The sequence below is a fragment of the Narcine bancroftii genome, chromosome 8, assembly GCF_036971445.1.
Source record: "Narcine bancroftii isolate sNarBan1 chromosome 8, sNarBan1.hap1, whole genome shotgun sequence".
NCBI classification, from domain to species: Eukaryota; Metazoa; Chordata; class Chondrichthyes; order Torpediniformes; family Narcinidae; genus Narcine; species Narcine bancroftii.
This window is the reverse complement of record NC_091476.1, coordinates 156,066,791-156,087,244: the sequence shown is the minus strand read 5'-3', so window position 1 is coordinate 156,087,244 and position 20,454 is coordinate 156,066,791. Positions and strand designations below refer to the sequence as shown.

At 38.4% G+C, this 20,454-nt stretch overlaps 1 protein-coding gene and 1 non-coding gene across 9 annotated transcripts in view; both read right to left on the bottom strand.

Annotated features, from left to right (window-relative positions):
• Nucleotides 1–20,454, bottom strand: part of LOC138741438 (polyadenylate-binding protein 4-like) — a 65,184-nt gene that overhangs the window by 818 nt on the left and 43,912 nt on the right. For 6 of the 8 annotated variants that reach the window (XM_069895537.1, XM_069895536.1, XM_069895540.1 and 3 more), the window contains 9 exons: nt 20,310–20,447; nt 17,778–17,873; nt 16,871–17,143; nt 14,946–15,036; nt 9,442–9,558; nt 8,453–8,592; nt 5,247–5,340; nt 4,947–5,077; nt 837–928 (listed from right to left, as the gene is read on the bottom strand). In XM_069895537.1, coding sequence (XP_069751638.1) covers nt 842–928; nt 4,947–5,077; nt 5,247–5,340; nt 8,453–8,592; nt 9,442–9,558; nt 14,946–15,036; nt 16,871–17,143; nt 17,778–17,873; nt 20,310–20,447 — 1,167 coding nt within the window. In that variant the 3' untranslated portion in view covers nt 837–841. Of the gene's footprint in view, nt 1–836; nt 929–4,946; nt 5,078–5,246; nt 5,341–8,452; nt 8,593–9,441; nt 9,559–12,766; nt 12,832–14,945; nt 15,037–16,870; nt 17,144–17,777; nt 17,874–20,309; nt 20,448–20,454 lie in introns of those variants that run through there. The other 2 variants (XR_011343497.1, XR_011343498.1) reach the window with 2 other exon arrangements.
• LOC138742207 (small nucleolar RNA SNORA55) lies at nt 19,359–19,489 on the bottom strand. Its single transcript, XR_011343997.1, has one exon. It is a non-coding gene; the product is annotated as a small nucleolar RNA SNORA55 (small nucleolar RNA).

The window sequence follows — 20,454 nt, the reverse complement described above, 5'->3', positions numbered from 1 at the left end:
TGATCAGCTTGATTTGTGGTAATTCTAACAGTGAACCTACAGAACTATGTTGAGAACTGGTCATTATACAAAACTGTTTCTAAGTGCAAGAATGTCATTAATTCCCTATTAAATCAGAGATCAGTCCATGAAACACACACACCTTGTCAAAAGTTCCTTAAAAATATACAAATAGGCCACCCAGGCTATTTTTGTATACTCAAATTAATCCAGCCAGATTAATAAAGATAGTGTTCTACTCAAATTAATCCAGCCAGATTGATAAAGATGGTGTTCTTTTCCAGAAGCTGTGTTAAGTATTCAGTAACTTCTTTCTGTTCCAGGAGTCAAACAAGGGATCAGCAATAAGCCCTTCTTAAAACTGCAATGAAAGCCAGTTTCCTAATAATTAAAGTAAATTCAGTGGTTCTAGTTTTATATAACAATTCTCTTTGAATAACAATGGAACACAACTTTATTCTTCCTCCGAGTTCCATAACTCTGAATGTCCACAGAAAATAAAAATAGAAACAACGTTTCCTTTACAGTTGACTTAAAAAGCTCTGTCAATCTTCAGTATCCAACTAGTTCTCCGCCTTTGTCAAAGAATGGGAAGTGCAATATTACCCTAACAATACAGCACGCTATAGCACTGAACATTGGACATGATTTCCCCCAGGAAAGGATTAATTGTGTTTGTACTGATGTGATAATGTTTATTAGGAGAACCTGAGTATCAGATGCAAATTAAATTGTGATATACCCTGCTCATCCATTTCTTACCAGGACCAATGTGTCAGAATTGAAGCCGGTTAATACCAAAAATGGAGTGAATTCCAAGTGATGTAAATACTCACCCATTTTAGGAAGTCGCTACAACCACAGCTGCCTTCTGGGCTGCCTCTTTCTTGGCTTGGTGAGCTTGCAGCACAGCCACAGCCTCTTCAACCTACAGATTCCAATACAAATCATAGCAGTAGGTAAGGAGTAAAAACACAAGGGCTGGAGAAACTCAGCAGGTCAAACAGCAAAGATAAAACTATATAACCAATGTAGTCTTGGGCACCTGCCTGCATTTTGCTCATGCCTTGATGAAGGGCTCAAGCCTATAACATTAGTCATGTATCTTTCTTTGCTATATAAAGTGCTGTTTGACCTGCTGTGTTTCTCCAGCATTGTTTTTACTTCAACCACCATGACTGCAGACTTTCGTGTTTTACTTCATACAGTAGGTAAGGAGTACTAATTCAATGACATCTTCAGTACAATCAGATTTATTTTAGTACAACTACTCAATGGCATTTAACTGAAAGAGTCAATTCATGAAGTTAAACCAGTTAACACTGCCGTGAATTGAGCTGGCTTTTTTAAAAAATGCGTCATCTATTTATTACACACTGAATCTATTCGTTTCGTCGTCTTTATCATTTTCATTCTCATTTTAGGGGATGGAGGTTGTAGGTAAGCTCTCTGTTATGTTCCATATATGGTTCCCAAATTTGTTCAAACATTGTGACTTTATTTTTTAAATTATATGTTTTTTTTCCAATGGAATACATTTATTCATTTCCATGTACCATTGCTGTACTCTCAGGCTCTCTTCCATTTTCCAAGTTGACATTATACATTTTTTTGCTACTGCTAAGGCTATCATAATGAATCTTTTTTGCACTTTATCCAATTTGAGGTCTAATTCTCTACTTCTTATGTTACTTAAAAGAAAGATCCGTTTTTTTTTGTAATTTTATTTCATGCGTAACCTTGTGTTTATTGTATTCTTCATAGTTCCAGAACACAACTTTTCCCATACTTCATTTTTTATCTTTGTTTAGATTCTTTTCCCACTTCTGCCTGGGTTTATAGTTTATTTCATTTTCCTTATCTTGCAAATTAATGTACGTGTTCGTTATAAATCTTTTAATTATCATTGTGTCTGTAATCACGTATTCAAAGCTGCTTCCCTCAGGTAATCTCAACCTGTTTCCCAATTTATCCTTTAAATCAACTTTCAATTGATGTTATGCAAACATTGTACCATGAGTTATTCCATATTTGTACTTCAACTGTTCAAATGTTAATAAATTATTTCCAAAAAAACAATTTTCTATTCTTTTGATTCCTCTTCTCTCCCATTCTCTAAAGGAAAGGTTGTTGCCTCCTCCATATATCCATAAGTTTCATTTCCTGCATTGATTTAACCATAAATTTGGCTACTTTATTCATTTTACTTGTCTTTTGTCCAGTTTTATCCAACATTGGGTCCAAATTAAGGTTAAAATCCCCTCCTATCAACACACTTCCTTGTGTGTCTGCAATCTTCAAAAAAATATCCTGCATAAACTTTTGATCCATATATATTGACTAAATTCCAAAATTCTGAGTATATCTGACACTTTATCATTGCATACCTCCCTGCCGGATCTATTATTTCCTCCTCTATTTTGATTGGTACATTTTTGTTAACTAGTATGGCTACACCTCTAGCTTTTGAATTATAGGATGCTGCTGTTACGTGTCCTACATAGTCTCTCTTTAATTTGTTATGCTCCACTTCAGTTAGATGCGTTTCCTGCACAAATGCTATATCTATTTTTTCCTTCTTCAATAAATTTAGTAGCCTCTTCCTTTTAATTTGGTTATGTATTCCATTAATGTTTATAGTCATATAGTTCAACATGGCCATCTGAAATCTTGCCTACACCTCTTTTCCAACTCTTTGCCCCCTTTTCCCCATTTTCATCTCTTAGTTTTCTCTTATTACACTTAATGTACAACACATTTAAAACATAATGTATCCCCACAGTTCCCACATCCACTAATACCTTAACCCCAAAAGATCCCCCCCTCTCTGAGTTGCCCCTTATTCCTTGCCGGGCAACCACAACTCCCCTTTTCATTTGGATTGCGATCTTGTTCGCAGCGTCAACTGATTTTGCAGTGACGGTTATTCCCCCTCTACCCAGCCCTCTCCAGAAAACACTTTTTAAAAAAAACACATATAACAAAGCTCTCTCTCTTTTTTACCCCCTTACTCCCTTCCTTCCCTTCTCTTTTCCCTCTTTAGTTCTTTACATATACATTGTTTTTACATCTTTATATATACTTTATCGACGTTCTTCATTCTTGTTACATCTCTTCATCTTTCCTGCAAACGTTCTGCGAATTCTTGCGCTTTCTCTGGATCCAAGAACAGTCTGTTTGATCCCCGGGTTTAAATATTTAAGCACGGCTGGATGTTTTAATATGAATTTGTAACCTTTTTTCCATAAAGTCGCTTTCGCTGTATTAAACTCCTTCTTCCTCTTTAAAAGTTCAAAACTTATGTCTGGGTAAAAAAATATTTTTTGACCCTTGTATTCCAATGGTTTATTATCTTCTTTAACTTTATTCCTTGCACATTCCAGTATATTTTCTCTTGCTGTGTATCTCAAAAATTTTACTGAGATGGATCTTGGTTTTTGATGTGCCTGTGGTTTCAGAGCTAATGCTCTGTGTGCCCTTTCTATTTCCATTTCTGTCGTTCCCAGGACCTTCGGGATCCATCCTTTTATAAATTCCTTCATGTCTGTGGCTTCGTCACCCTTCTTCAGGCCCATTATTTTTATGTTGTTTCGCCTACTATAATTTTCCAACATATCAATTTTCTGAGATAAGAACTCTCGTGTCTCTTTAATATTTTTGTCACTTTCTTCCAATTTTTCTCTTAAGTCATTTACTTCCATTTCTACAGCCGTTTCCCACTCTTCCACACTCTCTACTCTTTTCCCTATTTCTGTCATTACCAGTTCTAACCTTTGCATTTTATCTTCTGCTGTTTTCATTTTCCTTTTAATTGCATTAAACTCTAATGATGACAATTCTTTTAATGATCTCATTTGTTCTTCAAAAAAGACTTTATCTATATTCTGTTCATCAGTTTTACCTTTTATTTCTCTTTGTCCATCAGTTTTACCTTCTATTTCTCTGTGAAGATCTTGGTCTGCTTCCTCTTCTTCTGAGTCTGTATCTGTGTCTATGTCTCTTCTGTTTTTCCTGGTGAACTTCTTGTACCTCTTTGTTGGGCCTCTTGTTGCTGGTCCTCCCCTCCTGGGCTGCTCGTCTGTTGTGGTTCCTGACATTGATCTTCTTGTCGGTCATCCTTCTGTCTGTCTCCCTCATCTGTTTCATTGCTCCCTCTTCTGCTGGCTTCCTAGTTCTCCAGCTGAGTGCCCTGGTGTCGAGCGTCCCTCAGCTGTTTGATCTGTGACAGCCTGCTCCTCTGCTGAGACCCCCCTCCCATCGGTGTCCTCTTTTTCCTTTGATTGGGCACTGCGCACTTTTGTTTGGCTCCGAGAGCCATTTTTGTATTGCACCGGCTGGTGGGTCGCGACTCCGCAGGGCAGGTACTGACCTCGAGGGTCGGGTGCTCCTCGCCACCACAGCGTCCTGTTCCTTCGTGCAGTTAAGGCCTTCTTCTATCTTCTCCGGCGACTTTTCCACTTTTTTTTCCAGTTGATTTTACTTTCTTCTTCTTGGGAGCCATCTTCTTTCTCTTCTCTGTATCTTTATCTTCTATTTCTTATATTTTATTTTTGTTATGCTTTCCTTTTTCCTAACTTTTTTCCTATTTTCCTGGAGAGGACTGGTTTTCCCAACCAGCCCCTACTCCATCATGTGACTCCTCTGAATTGAGCTGGCTGGGAATTTTCAAACCTAATGCTTCAGATACCTCCAGGTCAATCCTAGGCAAGAACAGAAACGTTGGAGTGGAAATAACCTTCAGGTTCTTCTCAGGCCATCTCCAACTTCCAGGCCTCCAGGCAAAAGGCAATATTACGTGATTACCTCAAGCTAGAGAGGTAGGGTACTTAATCCTTGTGAAAGATTTCCCTGCCACCACCACCCACCCTTGCATCCTACCTTGCATCCAAATGATCACTCATGCAGAGCTGTCATTCAACATCCATTAATTGACTAGGTCAGCATACCTTTGATCGAAGTGATTCCGGAGATTCCAACATATGTAGCAATTCGGAATTGTCTATCTCAAGAAGCATTCCAGTGATTTTTCCAGCTAAGGAAGGGTGCATACTTTGGATCAAAGGGAACAAACGCTCACCTGAAAAAACAACAAGAAAGGGTTTTTGGCCTTTTGTGACAGAGGGAACAGTGTATGAGATTAGGATTACTTTCTCCATAGTCATGTCTTTGTTTTCAATAGCAGTATACATTTGGAAATAACACTACTTTATAAATTTATTGAGAAAGGTACTTCACTGTTCATTTACCAAGCATCTGTTTTTGTTCCTGAGGAGGAGCTGCAGCAAGCATGGAGGCTGTCAGGGGTTCCTGTCCTTGTACGAGAACTGCCGATTGAGAAGGCTTAAGAAAAAGAGCAGAAAATTATGGTCACCAGTTTTCCAAATTGTTCATTTTCTATACCCACTGCTGGTAGTCCACTCTGAAAAGATTGATGCAAGATGTAGATTATGTGACTGTATCAGGCATACACAAAAGGACCAGAGAAATTCAATCTGCAGGTAAAATATCGGCATAGGAATAGCACATTATGTAATTTGATACTGAGGAATAGTGGTGTTTTGAAGTTCACATTCAGATCCCTGAAAGTACCAGGCTAGGTAGCTTGGGATACTGCCTTGAAATAATACTAATTAATTAAGGCCATGCTAGAATTGTATAAAACACAAGTTATGAACAAGGTACTGTATCATTCTGGTCACCACATTACAGGGAGCGTGTGACCAGTATTAGCATAAGGAGGATAGTTATGAGGATGTACCAGAGATTAGAAGATTCCACCCACAATGAATGATTAGTTAGGTTGCAATAATTTTCTTTGGAACAGAAGTAGGTAAAGTCTATAAAATGATTAGAGGACTAAAAAGAGTGAACAGAAAGGCTCCATTTCATTCAGCAAACAGGTAAATAAACACGCCATATCGATTCAAGGGATTTGGCAGAAGGATTCATGGAAGGATTAATAGAACAATGCAGCACAGAAACAGGCCTTTCGGTTCTTCTAGTCTGTGCCAAATTATTATTGTTGAGTTAAATCTTTTAGTCCAAAGAGGTAGCGATGTGGAACCAACTATCTGAAAGGATGGCAAGGGGGAAGATCTATAGTAAATCGGAAAAGTACTTTGATGAGCACTGAATGATGCAAGAATAGGCATCAAAACCTGGAAGGGAGAATTAGACTAGATACCCCTTATTCAACTATCAAGAGCCCTTTCTTTATCAAATATTTCTCTGATTCTACAATTTCTCCAAAACTAAAACAAATTACCACAAAATATTTGAAACAACTATTATTTTCTTGAGACACTGCATTTGTGTCTGGTTTCTTGTACAAGCTAAGATGGTTAAGCCAACATGTAATTCGCTAATAAATTTCATTCACGTTTTCTCATATTTAAAACAAATTCACTGCATTACTTAATTAAATATTTTTAAATGATCTTCATTTCCAGCTAAAAATACAATGACTTTTTTTAGTAGCCATTATTCTTAAATGATTGGATATCAGCACCTAAATAGTTTGGATTAGCCAAGTTCCCACTGTATTCAGTCAAGATAATTCATTGTCAGTACTTGAATGGTTACATTATGAACATTTTGGGTGCAGTGACCATAATGCCATTAGTTTCAAGTTAATTATGGAAAAGGATAAGTCTGGTCCTCGAGTTGAGATTTTAAATTGAAGAAAGGCCAATTTGTGGAAATGAGAAAGAGTGGATTGGGATACGTTGTTTTTCTGTCAAGGATGTGTTCAGTAAGTGGATGGCCTTCAAAGGCAAAATTTTGAGAGTGGAGAGTTTGCCTATTCCTGCCAGGATGAAAGGCAAAGTTAACAGGCATAGGGAACCTTGGTTTTCAAGGGATATTGGCAATCTGGTTAAAAGAGAGATGTATAGCAGGTAGAGATAACAAGGAGCAAATGAGGTACAAGAAGAGTACAGAAAATGTAGAAAATACTTAAGAAAATCAGGAAGGCAAAAAGACACGAGGTTGCTTTGGCAGATAAGGTGAAGGTAAACCCAAAGGATTTCTTCAAGTATATGAAGAGTAAAAGGATAGTAAGGGACAAAATTGGTTCCCTAGAAGATCAGAGTGTTCATCCATGTGTGAAACTTCATGAATGGGGAGATCTTAAACAGTTTTTTGCATCAGTATTTTCTCAGGAAACTGAGGGGAAGAAAGGAAAGGGAACAAGCAGTAGTGTCATGGAACATATAGAGATTAAAGAGGAGGCGGTGCTTGCTGCTTTACTGCGAATAAAGGAAGATAAATCCCCGTCCTGACATGATATTCCCTTAGGCCGAGAGGGAGACTAGCATAGAAATTGCAGGGGGCCTGGCATAAATATTTAAAATGTCCAGAGCTACTGATTAAAAAAGTCTCCAAAAGTAAACCAGGAAATTACAGGCCAGTGACCCTGATGTCAGTAGTTAGTAAATTATTGGAGGATATACGAGTATTTTGTCAGCCAAGGGCTGATTAAAGGTAGTGCTTTGTGCATGGTAGGTTGTGTTTAACAAATCTTACAAAACTTTTCAAGGAGGTTACCAAGAAGGTAGATGAAGGAAAGGCTGTGGATGTCATTTACATTACTTTAGTAAGGCCTTTGACAAGGTTCCACATGGGAAGTTAGTTCAGAAGGTTAAGACACTATGTATCAATGGAGTGGTTGTAAACTGGATACAAAATTGGCTGAATGGGAGAAGACAAAGAGTGGTAGTGGATGATTACTTCTCAGACTGGAGGCCGGTGATTAGTGGTGTGCCTCAGTGATCAGTGCTGTGCCTATTGTTTGTTGTCTATATCAATGATAATGAGGTAAACTGGATCAGCAAGTTTGCTGGTGACACTAAGATTGGAGGTGTTGAAGACAACGAAGGCGGCCTTCAAAGCTTGCAGAGGGATCTGGACCTACTGGAAAAATGGACCGGAAAATGGCAGATGGAGTTTAATGCAGACAAATGTGAGGTGTTCCATTTTGGAAGGACAAATGAAGGTAGGACATACACAGTAAATGGTAGGGCTTTGAGGAATGCAGAGGAACAAAGGAATCTAGGAAAACAGATACATAATTCCCTGAAAGTACTCCTTGGAGCATTGAAGAATGAGGGGAGATTTGAGAAATGTTTACAAAATTTTTAGGGTATAAACAGAGTAAATATAAGAAGGCTCTTACTCCTTAGAACAATGCTTTAGGGTAGAAGGGGAAAGTTTTAGGAGGAACTTCTTCACTCAGAGTAATGGGAGTGTGGAACGAACTCCCATCTGACGTGGTAATATGGGCTCATTCTTAAGCTTTAAGAATAAATAGATACATGGATGGGAGAGGTCTGGAGGGTTATGAAATGGGTGGTCAATGGGACTAGCAGAATGATGTTTTGGCACAGACTAGAAGGGCCAAATGGCCTGTTTACTGTGCTGTGGTGTTCAACAGTTCTATGGTTCTAACTTGTACCTGCTGTACGCCCATCTGAGTTTGCACTACTGATTGCTGTGGGTTCCGGACTGTGGAGGCATACTTGTAAGGTGGAACACTCCGAGGTGTTGGGCCAGCAAGTCCAGGGCGATGAGCCAGATTTGGAGTTGTAGATAATCCTGAAACAACAAAGCTGTGAACTTCCATAAACTTGAACAATCAAAATTAAAAAAAAAATCAACATTTATCATTTACAAACTGCCAATTTCACTTTCTAAAGAAAGGCAACATCCATACTGGATAATTCTTTGGCTTTTCTCGGATATACTCAAAGTCTAGGAACTGCACCAGGTTTATGAAAAGTTGGACTAAACAAACTGTGGTTATTTCAAGACTCAGTTTAAATTTTTCTTTATAATGGTGAAAAATTAACAGTACATTATAATGCAAGAAGCAACTAATTAGTACTAAAAACTTCTCTGCCAATTTTCTAACTTTCTGAAGACACAAAATCTCAACATTTATCCCCAAACCAATGCCATTTAACATTTTCTAACACAAAAATCTCCAGATGCCTGAAATCTGAAATAAAACTAATGCTGGAAGTTTTTAAATCAACAAAATTTGGTTGTGATGTTTACATTACAACAGTTTCTTAACTTTAAAAGTACTTGGAGTGCAAGGTAAATTCTATGTATGGAGAAAATATGATACAAATGTAAGTACTTTGCACTATAGGAAAACCATGGACAAACCTGATTCCAACATTTAACATCAAGTGGATGCATTCACCACACTTCAATGCAACCAGAAGAAATTATTTAAGACAATTCCAATAATTTAATTGTCATTATTACTGATTATAGATTTATTTCAGTAATTAACTGATTGCCATGAAAATGTAGTTGAGTTACACATGCACTATTCTACTATATTCCAACGTAAACAGTAAAACTACTTTACACGCTATCAGGTTAATGGCTACTGCATGGTTTAAAATTTTCTTTTGCAATTTTATAAATTCTCACCCATTCTTTGTGCACCAGGAATACCCCGGGAACCCTGAGGATTTCCTGTGGGAGCTAGGTGACGAAGAGAAGGCCGAGGACCTCCCTGACGAAGGGCATTTGGCATGGCTTGGAACCCTGTTAAAGTAAGGAACCAACACTGAAAATAATCAAGCTAACATTTCAAAAATACATTTATACTTCAGGCTTCTGCATTGCACCCTCTGGAACATGCATAAGCGAGAAAGATTAAAATATACACTCAACTATTCATGTGATTTTAAAAACTATAAGCTGGTTATTTGATAGGAAATTAAATCACTTTATTTACAGCTAACACGAATGACAAAATCCTTGTTTAATGATTTGAGAAGTTTATTAAAATCTGCCCATGTTGAAGGACATTACTCTCATCATATTGGGTAAATGGAGGAACCATAAAAGCAGCAGATTGAATTGGTGAGGAAAATAGAAGAGAATACGAGAATTGTGCATCATTGATCTGGAGTTGATGATCAGCTAAACAGCAAGAGTAGGGAAGCAAAGAATTCAAGAAAGCCAAACCATGTATTTGTGTTGCGATATGCAGAATACCCAAGAGCAAATTAGTTGATTGTATATTTGGACCGTCAGTAAGCTTAAGTACTACACAATCGATTTTTTTTTAAATGTGAGGTTAGTCCATGGAAGTAAATGGGATATTCTCATGCACCTCATAATTGGCTATAGGACAGAAGGCTGAGCAGGTATAGATGGCTTAGTGGAATGCCACATGGATGAAATTTTGGAACCAAATGAGTTAATAATTTATCTGAATAATTTGAAGAGGATTAAGTGTTGTTATTATATCCAGACTTACTGATGATACCAAACGAGGTGACAGCTTGACTGTGATGGAAGGATGCAGAAAACTTTCAGGGGAATTTAGATGATATATTCTTTTTTTTCCAATAGTGAGAAATTGAAAGATCTTGGTGTTCAAAAAGATCAGGGTGTCCTCATTCACTAAAAGCTATCATGTAGGTATATTAAGTGACTAGGAAAGAAAATGGTGTACTGGACTTTATTGCAAGAGGGTTTTAAGTGCAAGAGCAGAGAGAGCCCTTATTCCAATTACATTAGGGCTGTGGAGATCTTGCATCTGGAAATCTGAATTTTCTTATGCAAAAAAAGAATACACTTGCAATGGAGGGAAGGCAGTAAAGGTTCACCAGATTGATTCCTGTAATGGCACATTTGTTAAAGTAAACAGATTAGGCCTACAATTGTGAGTTTTGAAGAACTAGTGGGGATCTAACGGAAATGTACAAAATTCTCATAGGGCTTTAACAAAGCAGACACGGAGCTAATGTTTTCCCCCACGCAGGTGTCATAGTCTCAAAATATGGTGAAGGCCCTTCAAGGTATCATTTGATGAAATTTATTCACCCAGATGTCAATGAATCTTTTGGGTTCTCTACCCAATATGGCTGTGGAGGCTGTCACTGAGTAGTTGAGAAATATTGACAAGGGATATGAAGCTGGTACAGGTAAATGTTTCACAGTGAGTAGTTGAGAAATATTGACAAGGGATATGAAGCTGGTACAGGTAAATGGTCCACAGTTATGATATCAGTGAATGGCAGAACAAGCAGAAGGTACCAAATGGCGTTGACCTACTATTATGTTCTACGCTTCATTCCACTTTTTTTTTAAAACAATGGCTCCCTTTACCTCACACTCACTGAAAAGGTTATTCATGCTCCTCATTTTCAAACTCAACTGGGTCAATCATTTCCTATTGTGCTTTCACCTACATTATCACAGCTTATTAAAAAAGACTTCTCAAATTCCCAGATCAAATTCTGCTTACCTAATGTCACATCAAACTCTGCATCCCAATTACTTTAGAAGAGTTTTCCCGTTTTAACAGATAATTTCTCTTTCCCCACCAAACCACTTCTCACCAAATATTTCAGGTTTTGCAGTTTTGCTCTTAAGCTGCAAGTTTCCTTACACTTAGCTCTACCCCATACAATTTTGTCTCTCACCTCGCTAACATACCACTGCATACAAAAGCATATTCAAAAATTATTCATTTTCGATTCAATTCTTGTAACACTGGTTTGTCAGCCACTTAATGTGATTAATGTTGTACATTAATGGAAATTTACAATTATAATTTGTGAATAAATTCATAGATTAGATTTATTGGGTGCTTATAATGTTGAAATTTTATGGAGGGGTATTTAGTGATAAATTTAATACCCTAAAACTTGAGCAATTATTCATACAGCATGGAAACAGGCCCTTCGGCCCAACTTGCCCATGCCAAGCAAAATACCCAACCCACACTAGTCCTTTCTGCCTGCATTTGGCCCATATCCCTCTAAAAGTATCCACTCCATGTACTGAATATACTCGTGTAATAGTCAAGTTTTGATGACCAATTTTTTGGGACAAAATTTGGGGTGGGGGAAATTTTAATTTTTTTAAAAACTTTTACACGCGATGAGTACCTTCGTCATTCAAGGTGCCGGGAGCTCGGTGGCCAGGACCTGGTGATAAGACCGCGTTTGAAGCATTAGGAGCTCAGTTGAGCGGGTGACTGAGGCAAGGGTTCGCAGTTGGGACATCTGGAGCTCTCATGGATGGGCGGCCAAGGTGAGGGTTCACGTTTGGGGCGTTGGGAGCTCAGAGGCAAGGATCCATGGTCGGAGCATTGGGAGCTTGGATGGGCAGGCGGCCAGGGTGTGCATCCATGGTCAGGGCGTCGGGATCTCAGACGGGCAGGTGGCCGAGGTAAGGGTCTCCAGTCAGGCCGAGGCAAGGGTCCTTGGATGGGTGAGCGGTCAGGGCAATGATCTAAAGTTGGGGTGTCAGGAGCTCAGATTGGTGGGCGGTCAGGGCCAAAAATGGTGGGGGGTGGAGGGGGGAGAATTGACTTTTGCACAGGATCAATTATTACACAAGTATATACAGTATCTATTATTATTTTTTTTAAATGCTGCAGTAGTATCTGCTTCAGCCACTTCTTCCTTACACTCAACTCCCTCTAAGAGTATTAAAAAAAGTAACCCTCATGTTCCTATTAAATTTCTTCTTCCTCCTTCTTGCATATTATACCTATGGTCTTGGGTTACCAATTCCCCTACTCTGGGCAAAAACTCTGTGCGATCACCCAATCGATCCCTCTTGATTTTGTATACCTTTATGAGATCGTCCCTCATGCTCCTGCACGCCAAGAAATAAAACTCTCACTGGATGAACCTCTCATAGCTCAGGCTCCCCAGTCCCTCTCTGTGAACCCTCTGTACCCTCTCCAATTTGACAATTATACCAGGATAAATTTATACTTTCAACTTACACTAGCTGTCAAAAGATCCATCGTATTGTGCACAAGTCACATCTCCAGGTTTGCAAGTCAAAAACCTACATGAACATGCAACAATATTACAGACTGTTGTTAGGAACCAAGACTTTGCCACTACATTGGCAAAAAGCAATGATTTCTCAACTTAAAGTATTTCCAACTGGGCATGATATAGTGATGTGGCGATGTTGCGCTGTAGCGATGTAGTGCTGTGGTGATGAAGCGATGTAGTGCTGTAGCGATGTGGTGATGTAGTGCTTCTATTTACTCAAGCTCAAGTTCTACCCACAATCTGTTGCCTTCCCAGAATCAGATTACAATTCAACAACCTAATCAATTGTTCAAGTGGATATTTTACTAAACATTTGTAATTTTTTTGGGGTTATAGTCAGAAAAAAATCTACTTTTTCAATCAAGTTATGTAATTGGAACACAAACGATAGATAAGTAGTCGTGAAAGTGCATTCAATTCTTGGTTTATGGAATGGGCAAATGAATTAACTGTGAACACTATGAATTTATATTCCTTCCACCTCCTCTTTGATCATTCCAGAATGGTATACTCCAATTTCAAGATCGACCAGATGACTAAGCACATAGATATTTTTTAACATGTTATGCAGTGAGTAAATTATTTATATTTTAACATTGTGTTGATCACCTGCAGGGAATGTGGCCAGAATCTTCCTATACTTGTTCCCATTTTGAAATACTAACTGAGAATACCATATTATAGGAATCAAGGGAGCAAGAAATAAATCAATCCTGAGATCTCCCTGATCAACAAGGCCAGTTTCATTACAAAGTGACAAAAACACACTGCACTGGTAACTCAATGGAGAATGGGTAACATGCACACTGATAATTAAAATGTCATACAGAAAATCAAACCAAAAAAGGTAGATTGTTAGCCTTTACATCTAAAGGACTAGGACACTTGATGATAAAAGTTATGCTACAGCAATTCAAAGTTTAAAACACCTGTCACATTTTGAGAAAGCTATGGAGCGAGGACAGGGTAGATTTAGCAGAATAAAACCTACATTCCATCAGTCAATTTACAAGATTACATAAACCATGGTAATATTCCATGGGTTGAACGAATGGAATCACATGAAATAAAGGCACGTGACCCATTTTGTCTGTTTTGAATGAAAAAATTGTTATCTAGCCTAAACTCATCTTAAAGTACTTGTCTATAGCCCTGCAAGTCAAGGCTTCTCAGCAAGCCGAGTGCTTCTGCTAGTTTCAAGATTAAAAATATTCTCTTCATCTCCTTTCTAATCCTTTAATCAACGTCTTCAAATTTATCCTTTTGCAAAGGGAAGGCGGCCAGCTGAAATCCAGTTTGGAGTCTCTGCTCAGATCCACTATTCTAAAAAAACCCCAGCCTATTAAAAACTTTCCTCATCCCTAAAATTTCAGTCCTGACAATATCTCCTGTATCCTTTCAACTAGAATCCTATTGTCCTATAACATGATGAACAGAACTCTATGTAAGTACTCAAACTGTGGTCCAATGTTGTATGCAGTTTCATGATACTTTCACTGGCTAAAGGCACCTCTCAGCCTTAATAACGTTTCCTGCAATTAAAAAAACCCATGGACATGCATTCCAAGATCTCTCATTCCACGAAATGTCTCAAAATTCTTCAATTTACCCAGTGTTCCCTTGCCTTACTGCATCTCTTCAAATGCATGCCTGAATACAATTTCATTTGCCACTCGTCACCCAACTCCCAGTCCAAAACTCTCCCTTCCTTCTCAACTACATCCCCGACTAGCATTTTCTGTATATTTCTAGATCACGTCCCTTCCAGTTTGGCCATTTATGGTCACCCCTCTGATAGTAGGTTTTCAATCATGACAATGGCAGTCAAGTCTTTGCCTCTTGCCAATGTGACAGTTCTTGATCCAATTTGCCACACCTTTGATTCCTTGGGCATTTAGATTTTTTTGAATAGCCTGCATGGGACCTGGCCAATAGCCTTGAAGGAATCCATGTAAACTACAAAAGCATTGCTCCTCTCGATTCTTGTTAACTTTTCATATTTCTTTGGAAAGAAACATTCTTGTTAGTATTTGCAATTTTATAAATTTATAAAAGTTCAATGTATTTTATATAAACCATACCTTAAATTTCAGACAAGTTATCATATAACTACCGACCCACCTTGGGGCCTGGTTTGTTGCTGTTGCCAACGAGTACTGGGTCTCATCTGAGCCATCTGATTTGGTGCATAATAGGTAGCTCTGTTTTGTGCCTAGAGTAAAACCAGAACCAATTTAACCCTTTTGCCAATATATTCTCTCAAATATAAATATTCAACAAATTAAATTGGAGAATTATTTCCATGCCTTCATTTCTTTTTACTTTAAATTACTGCACAAGCTGTGTTACAGAGGAGTTACATTCCTAGCCTGGCTTCATTGTGATTTTCTACAACACGAAGCTTCATGCATGGCAGTTGAAAAACATATTTTATGCCTATTTATTTTTGCCACATAAATTCCGTGAGAATGAAGTTTATTCTTTTCTCAATTTTTAAGTTAGTGATTAGTGAGTTTCAAATTTCCATTACCTGAGGGCATTATGTTCAAGACGAGAAAGGCCTTAATGATTGCACGTTTTCCAACAACTGTTTAATCCCTAAATTGGTGTATGATTTTCAAAAATAAATGTGACCTAGGCTTGCAACACATTTCCAAGTCAGGATAGGTTGTAATGCAATGAGGAACTTGTATGAATCTGATGACCATGTCCTTAAAGATTGACTGGGAAGTGTTAATAAAACATCTTGGCATGTTTCATTGGAAGGCACTGCAGTCATGGGTGTACTGAATGAATGCTGACAGGGGATGTCAATAAAATGGTTTGTTTTATCGTGTTGTCTGGGTATCGTGTTATCTGGGTATGCAAATACTATTCCATGCAATCTAGACAGGCATTACGTAGATCGCTTTGTGGCCTTCGCAGGCAAGTCACACCACAACATACCCACCATATGTCTCATAGTATATTGTGATAATTTAATGTATATTATTGTTGGCGTGACTCAAGTATCTACATGACTGCAGCAAGAATTTTGGTGCAGCTGTACATTGCATTTATTACATATACTGTCATATTCATAGTCTGAACTCTCTACAGTATGGTATGGCTTATTCACTCAAGTATCAGGCCAACAGTGAACCATTGTATATTGATGGCAACGATGGTGGGTGCGAACAAGGGAAAGGTGATGATCATGTTGAATGTCAAGGGGCGAGGCAGTGAATACCATCATTGTCTAGCACTTGGATAGCACAAATATCAGACACTTAATGTCCAAATCTTTATTAAATGTCATCATTATCTACAATTGAACACTGTGCAATCATCATCTCTTCTCACCTTTTAATGGACAGAATTCATGGATGAACCAGCTAAGATGGTGGGGCATAAGACAATTTAATGAGGAACTCTTCTTGTGATGGCCAAGGCCTAAGGTGATTGATTGCTTAAAATCACAATTATTTTCCTTTGATCTATGAATAACTCTAACATTTTTCCCTCATTACCAATTGACTTCACTTTTAAAAGATTCTTTGATATAATGCAACAGGGTTGATTTTTCAGTATCTTGAAGCCACTCATGGCGTACACATAGAAATCCAGGACTTGCTCTATTTCCACAGTTGAATGCCAGCACCACTGGCAAAACCCAGGAAAAGCAGGCCCATAAACATTGGACTAGTTAATAGCGATATTGGTGGAGTAACAATTAAAAAAAGAACTAAACGCAATACTTATGAAGACCAAGTTCCAACTGGGAAAAACTACATTAGCTTCTTTCCCATTAGACCACAATCTTGCTTCAAGGTTTTCTGTTCATTATGGTCATTAGTGCCAGGTGGATTTTTTTTGTTTACCATGAAATGACCTGAAACCCTTCCACGTTGTTTATGAACTTGCTTTGAGTTGGACCTTCAAATATTCAACCTGGATCTGAAAACAATATATAGCCTGGCCCAAAGCTAGCAAGAATCTGGCAGAACTAATTTCAATTTCTCAAACACTTCTTTTTAGCCCCTTGAACTGAGGTGACAAAGACTCACCTGAGGCACAGCTGGCATAAAGTAGCCACTAGCAGCTGGCTGAAATTGGTTGATAATTGTATTGGCTGGCATGGCGCGCATCCCTGCAATTCGTTGCATATACTGATTAGTTAAATGAGCCTTGCGTTCTTCTTTTCGTTGAGCCAGGGCTACATATAATGGCTTGGAACCAACAATGCGCCCATTCATTTCTGTCACAGCCTTCGTGGCTTCTTCGGGAGAGGAGAAGCAGACAAAACCAAAGCCTTTACTTCGACCATCCTCCAGCATAACCTTTTAAAAAAAAAATAATCACAAATTTAAAATTGAATTTGTAGTGGTATTTAATGTTTGCAATTAAAACGCACGACAGTTTGTCAACATTATCCTGTAATCTTAGCTATGGATACCAAATACATGGAGAGCTCTGATCAAGAAAGTCAGAAGAACACAAAAGCGAGCAGGAATAGGTCATAGGCCTCTCAGGCCTGCCTCAGTATTCAGAGATCAAGGATGACCTTTCACCTCAGGACCATTTTATTGCAACCGCTCTTGATTCCTCCATTATTTAAAAACCTATCATTCTCTCTTGAATATACTCAGTGACTAAGCCATCACAGACCTCTTGGATTTCAAAGATTCACCACTCTCTGGATAAAGAAGTTTTATCTCATCTCTGTCCTCTATGCAATGTTATTCTGAGATTGTGTCCCATGGCTCTGGATACCTCAGGTTAGAGAAGCATCTACTCTGTCAAGCAGCTGATTAGATCATCTCAGAAATTAAAGAAATATTAAGTTTTCACAAAATCATGGATAAAACATTTTCTTTAAAACAAAAACTAATGATTAATGAGGAAGGCAATCATTCTTTTCCATTTTGTTTATTCCCACCATTTTCAATCATAAAACCTTGTTAATGAGCATACCTTGGCACTGGTGATTGAACCAAATGGAGCAAACTCTTTTCTCAGTTTTTCATCATCAATGGTGTCATCTAGGTTTTTGATGTATAGATTCACACCCTATACACATTTTTAATAATGTCAGTAAACTTAATAATTTCATGATTTGTACATTCACATCATCAAATCTGACAGTTGATTACTCAAATATAAATGATCAATTCATACACATAGAATTGTTGCATAATTCTAAACTAATCCAAAAATGTGATCTTATCTGTAAAAAGCACAAACTCAACTTCTAACTCAAAATATTCTCCAATAAATGGTAGTTTCCCTAACTGTGCAAGATGCTGAAGTTTGATTAGCTATGTGACAGGCCCAGAAATTTTGGGCCACATTCATTTCCAAGTGATAGTCATCAAATATTTTTATAACCTTACACTCAAAATTAGATACATCTCTTAAATGGATATTTTTAGGACACCTTTGCAATGTAAATTTAGCTTGGGCATAAATTTATTAGCAATGTTTTAATTCTGAAAAGTTGAAAGTCTAAGGGAAACCATGAAAGGAATTTCATTGTGCTTTATAATCCTCAGTGGAATACATTTCTGAATATAAAATTATTATTTTCACTTGCTTATTTTTAAAATTAGTTCTGTTAAGTTAATAAAATTAATAAAAACCCTTTTTTCAGCAAGTACTCAAGTTAATGTTCCTAAAATAGAACACATCAAAACAAATACCTCAGCATCATTTGCACGATGGCAGCACTGCTGCTGGTACGGACCTGTGGCGAGAAAGGGAGCAGAAATGCAGCACTCCCACAGGGTCCAGTTGACATCACACGAGCTTTGAACAGCCCGTTGGGGGAGCCAATGGTAGTTTTAATTGAAATCCCACAACCGCGGGCCTGTTATCAGCAGCCACCAGGAGCTTCAAACTCTGGAGAAGCAGAGGACTCGAGCAGGGAACCAGAGGAAAGGAAGATCACACACTTTCTGAGGAGAAGCGGAGGTGACCACGGCAGTGGACAAGTGAGGGGGCTCTGTGACTGAGGGACCAGTGCACGCGGTGGGCTCCTGGTGATTCAAGGTGATGAACCCATGGAAGCTGTAGGCTGCTGTCGGAAGACTTGCGCCGGGATGCAGACTGCTGGAGACTGGCTCAAACTGGCTGGAGGGAACCAAGGGTACCGAAGTCTTCCTGACCATGTTGGAGTTCGGACCTGGAGCTCGGGTCACTGATGGTTTGGACTGGACTGTGGGGCTACGGAGCCTGCAGAAGTGCTGGAGGCAAATCTACGGACATTCAGTGACTCTGGGGGGGGGGGGGGGGGGGGATCTCTCTTTTGCTTCTTTCTCTCTGACTGTAAGAGGCACTGAGGCAATTCCTGCTGGTGGTGAATCTGTCCGACGCAGCAGGCAAAAGTTAATTTCATGAAATACAACACCATGATGATCAACTGAATCTTGAAATAAGATGAATTTTGAAACTTTGATCAAGTGCCTACCCCATAAAGGATATCTACTTAATGGGGCCCAACAACGGTCACGTCGATCAAGAAGCGAAGAATAGAACAAGTTAAAAATCATCTAAAAGTACTGTTGCAAAGTCGTAGAGACAAGCCTCAATGTAGAAGAGGCACATCTGGATTTACTCTGCATTGCTTTGGCACACTGTTCCTCCAGAGTCCGCACTACATCATCAGCCTGATTATAGGAACTAGGTGCTACATTGCATAAAGACCAACTTGAACAATGGCACTTACCAGCAGATGTGCAAGCTTTTGTTCCCATTCCTATGACATACCGTTATCAGATGCAATTCCCCTAGCTGCAATTATTCAAGACGATGACAGATAAATTTGTCTCTTTTTGTAGAGTGTACAAGTTTCTTTGGAGAAACAAAGATGTTTTATCTTTGGAGAAACAATGTCTATACTGAGTCCGTTGTCTGTCTTGCCCTGAATTATAATGTATGGTCATATAGAGTGGTCCAACTGTTCCATAGGTTCATTCAGCAGCAGGACAGTAATACACCGATCAGAGGTGCTGGATGCTTTTAGTCTCTTCTGACTAAAATTAAAATTTTAACCCTATTCATTTGAATGTTTGGGGGAGGGTGTTGTCATTGAACTAAATGGTATTAATTATTTTCCTCAATTGTAAACTTAAAATTTCTGAAGTATTTGTAATGTCTATTAGGTTTGTTTAATAACATTTCCACAAGTGTGACAAAAATCGATTTAGCTGCAGGAATAGCAATTTTGAACAGACTGAGTGTTTGGTTACGACAGATATCAGTAATAAGATCATTGCATTTGGATTATTTTATAGAAAGCAATCATGTATACTCAGTACCCAGTGAAGCCACTTCTTTACAATAAGTTTTTGGAATGTATTCGCTATTGTTTGGGTGGGGGGGTGGGTGGGAAAAAACAAATATGGACTTTGGGTATGCATATGTACGTGAATGGCTTTGTTTATTGGATTTTGCAAGTTTGTGAATACTAATTAAAATATTCCTTAAAAAAACCATTTCTTTACACACCTGATATCTGCTGATGCGTTCCTGCTTTAACTGTTCAAACTTTCTTTTCAGTTCAACCTGCCGTTCTACTTTTTTCTGGGCACGACCAACAAAGAGCACCTTTCCATTCAGTTCTTTTCCATTCATTTCTTCCACAGCCTATACA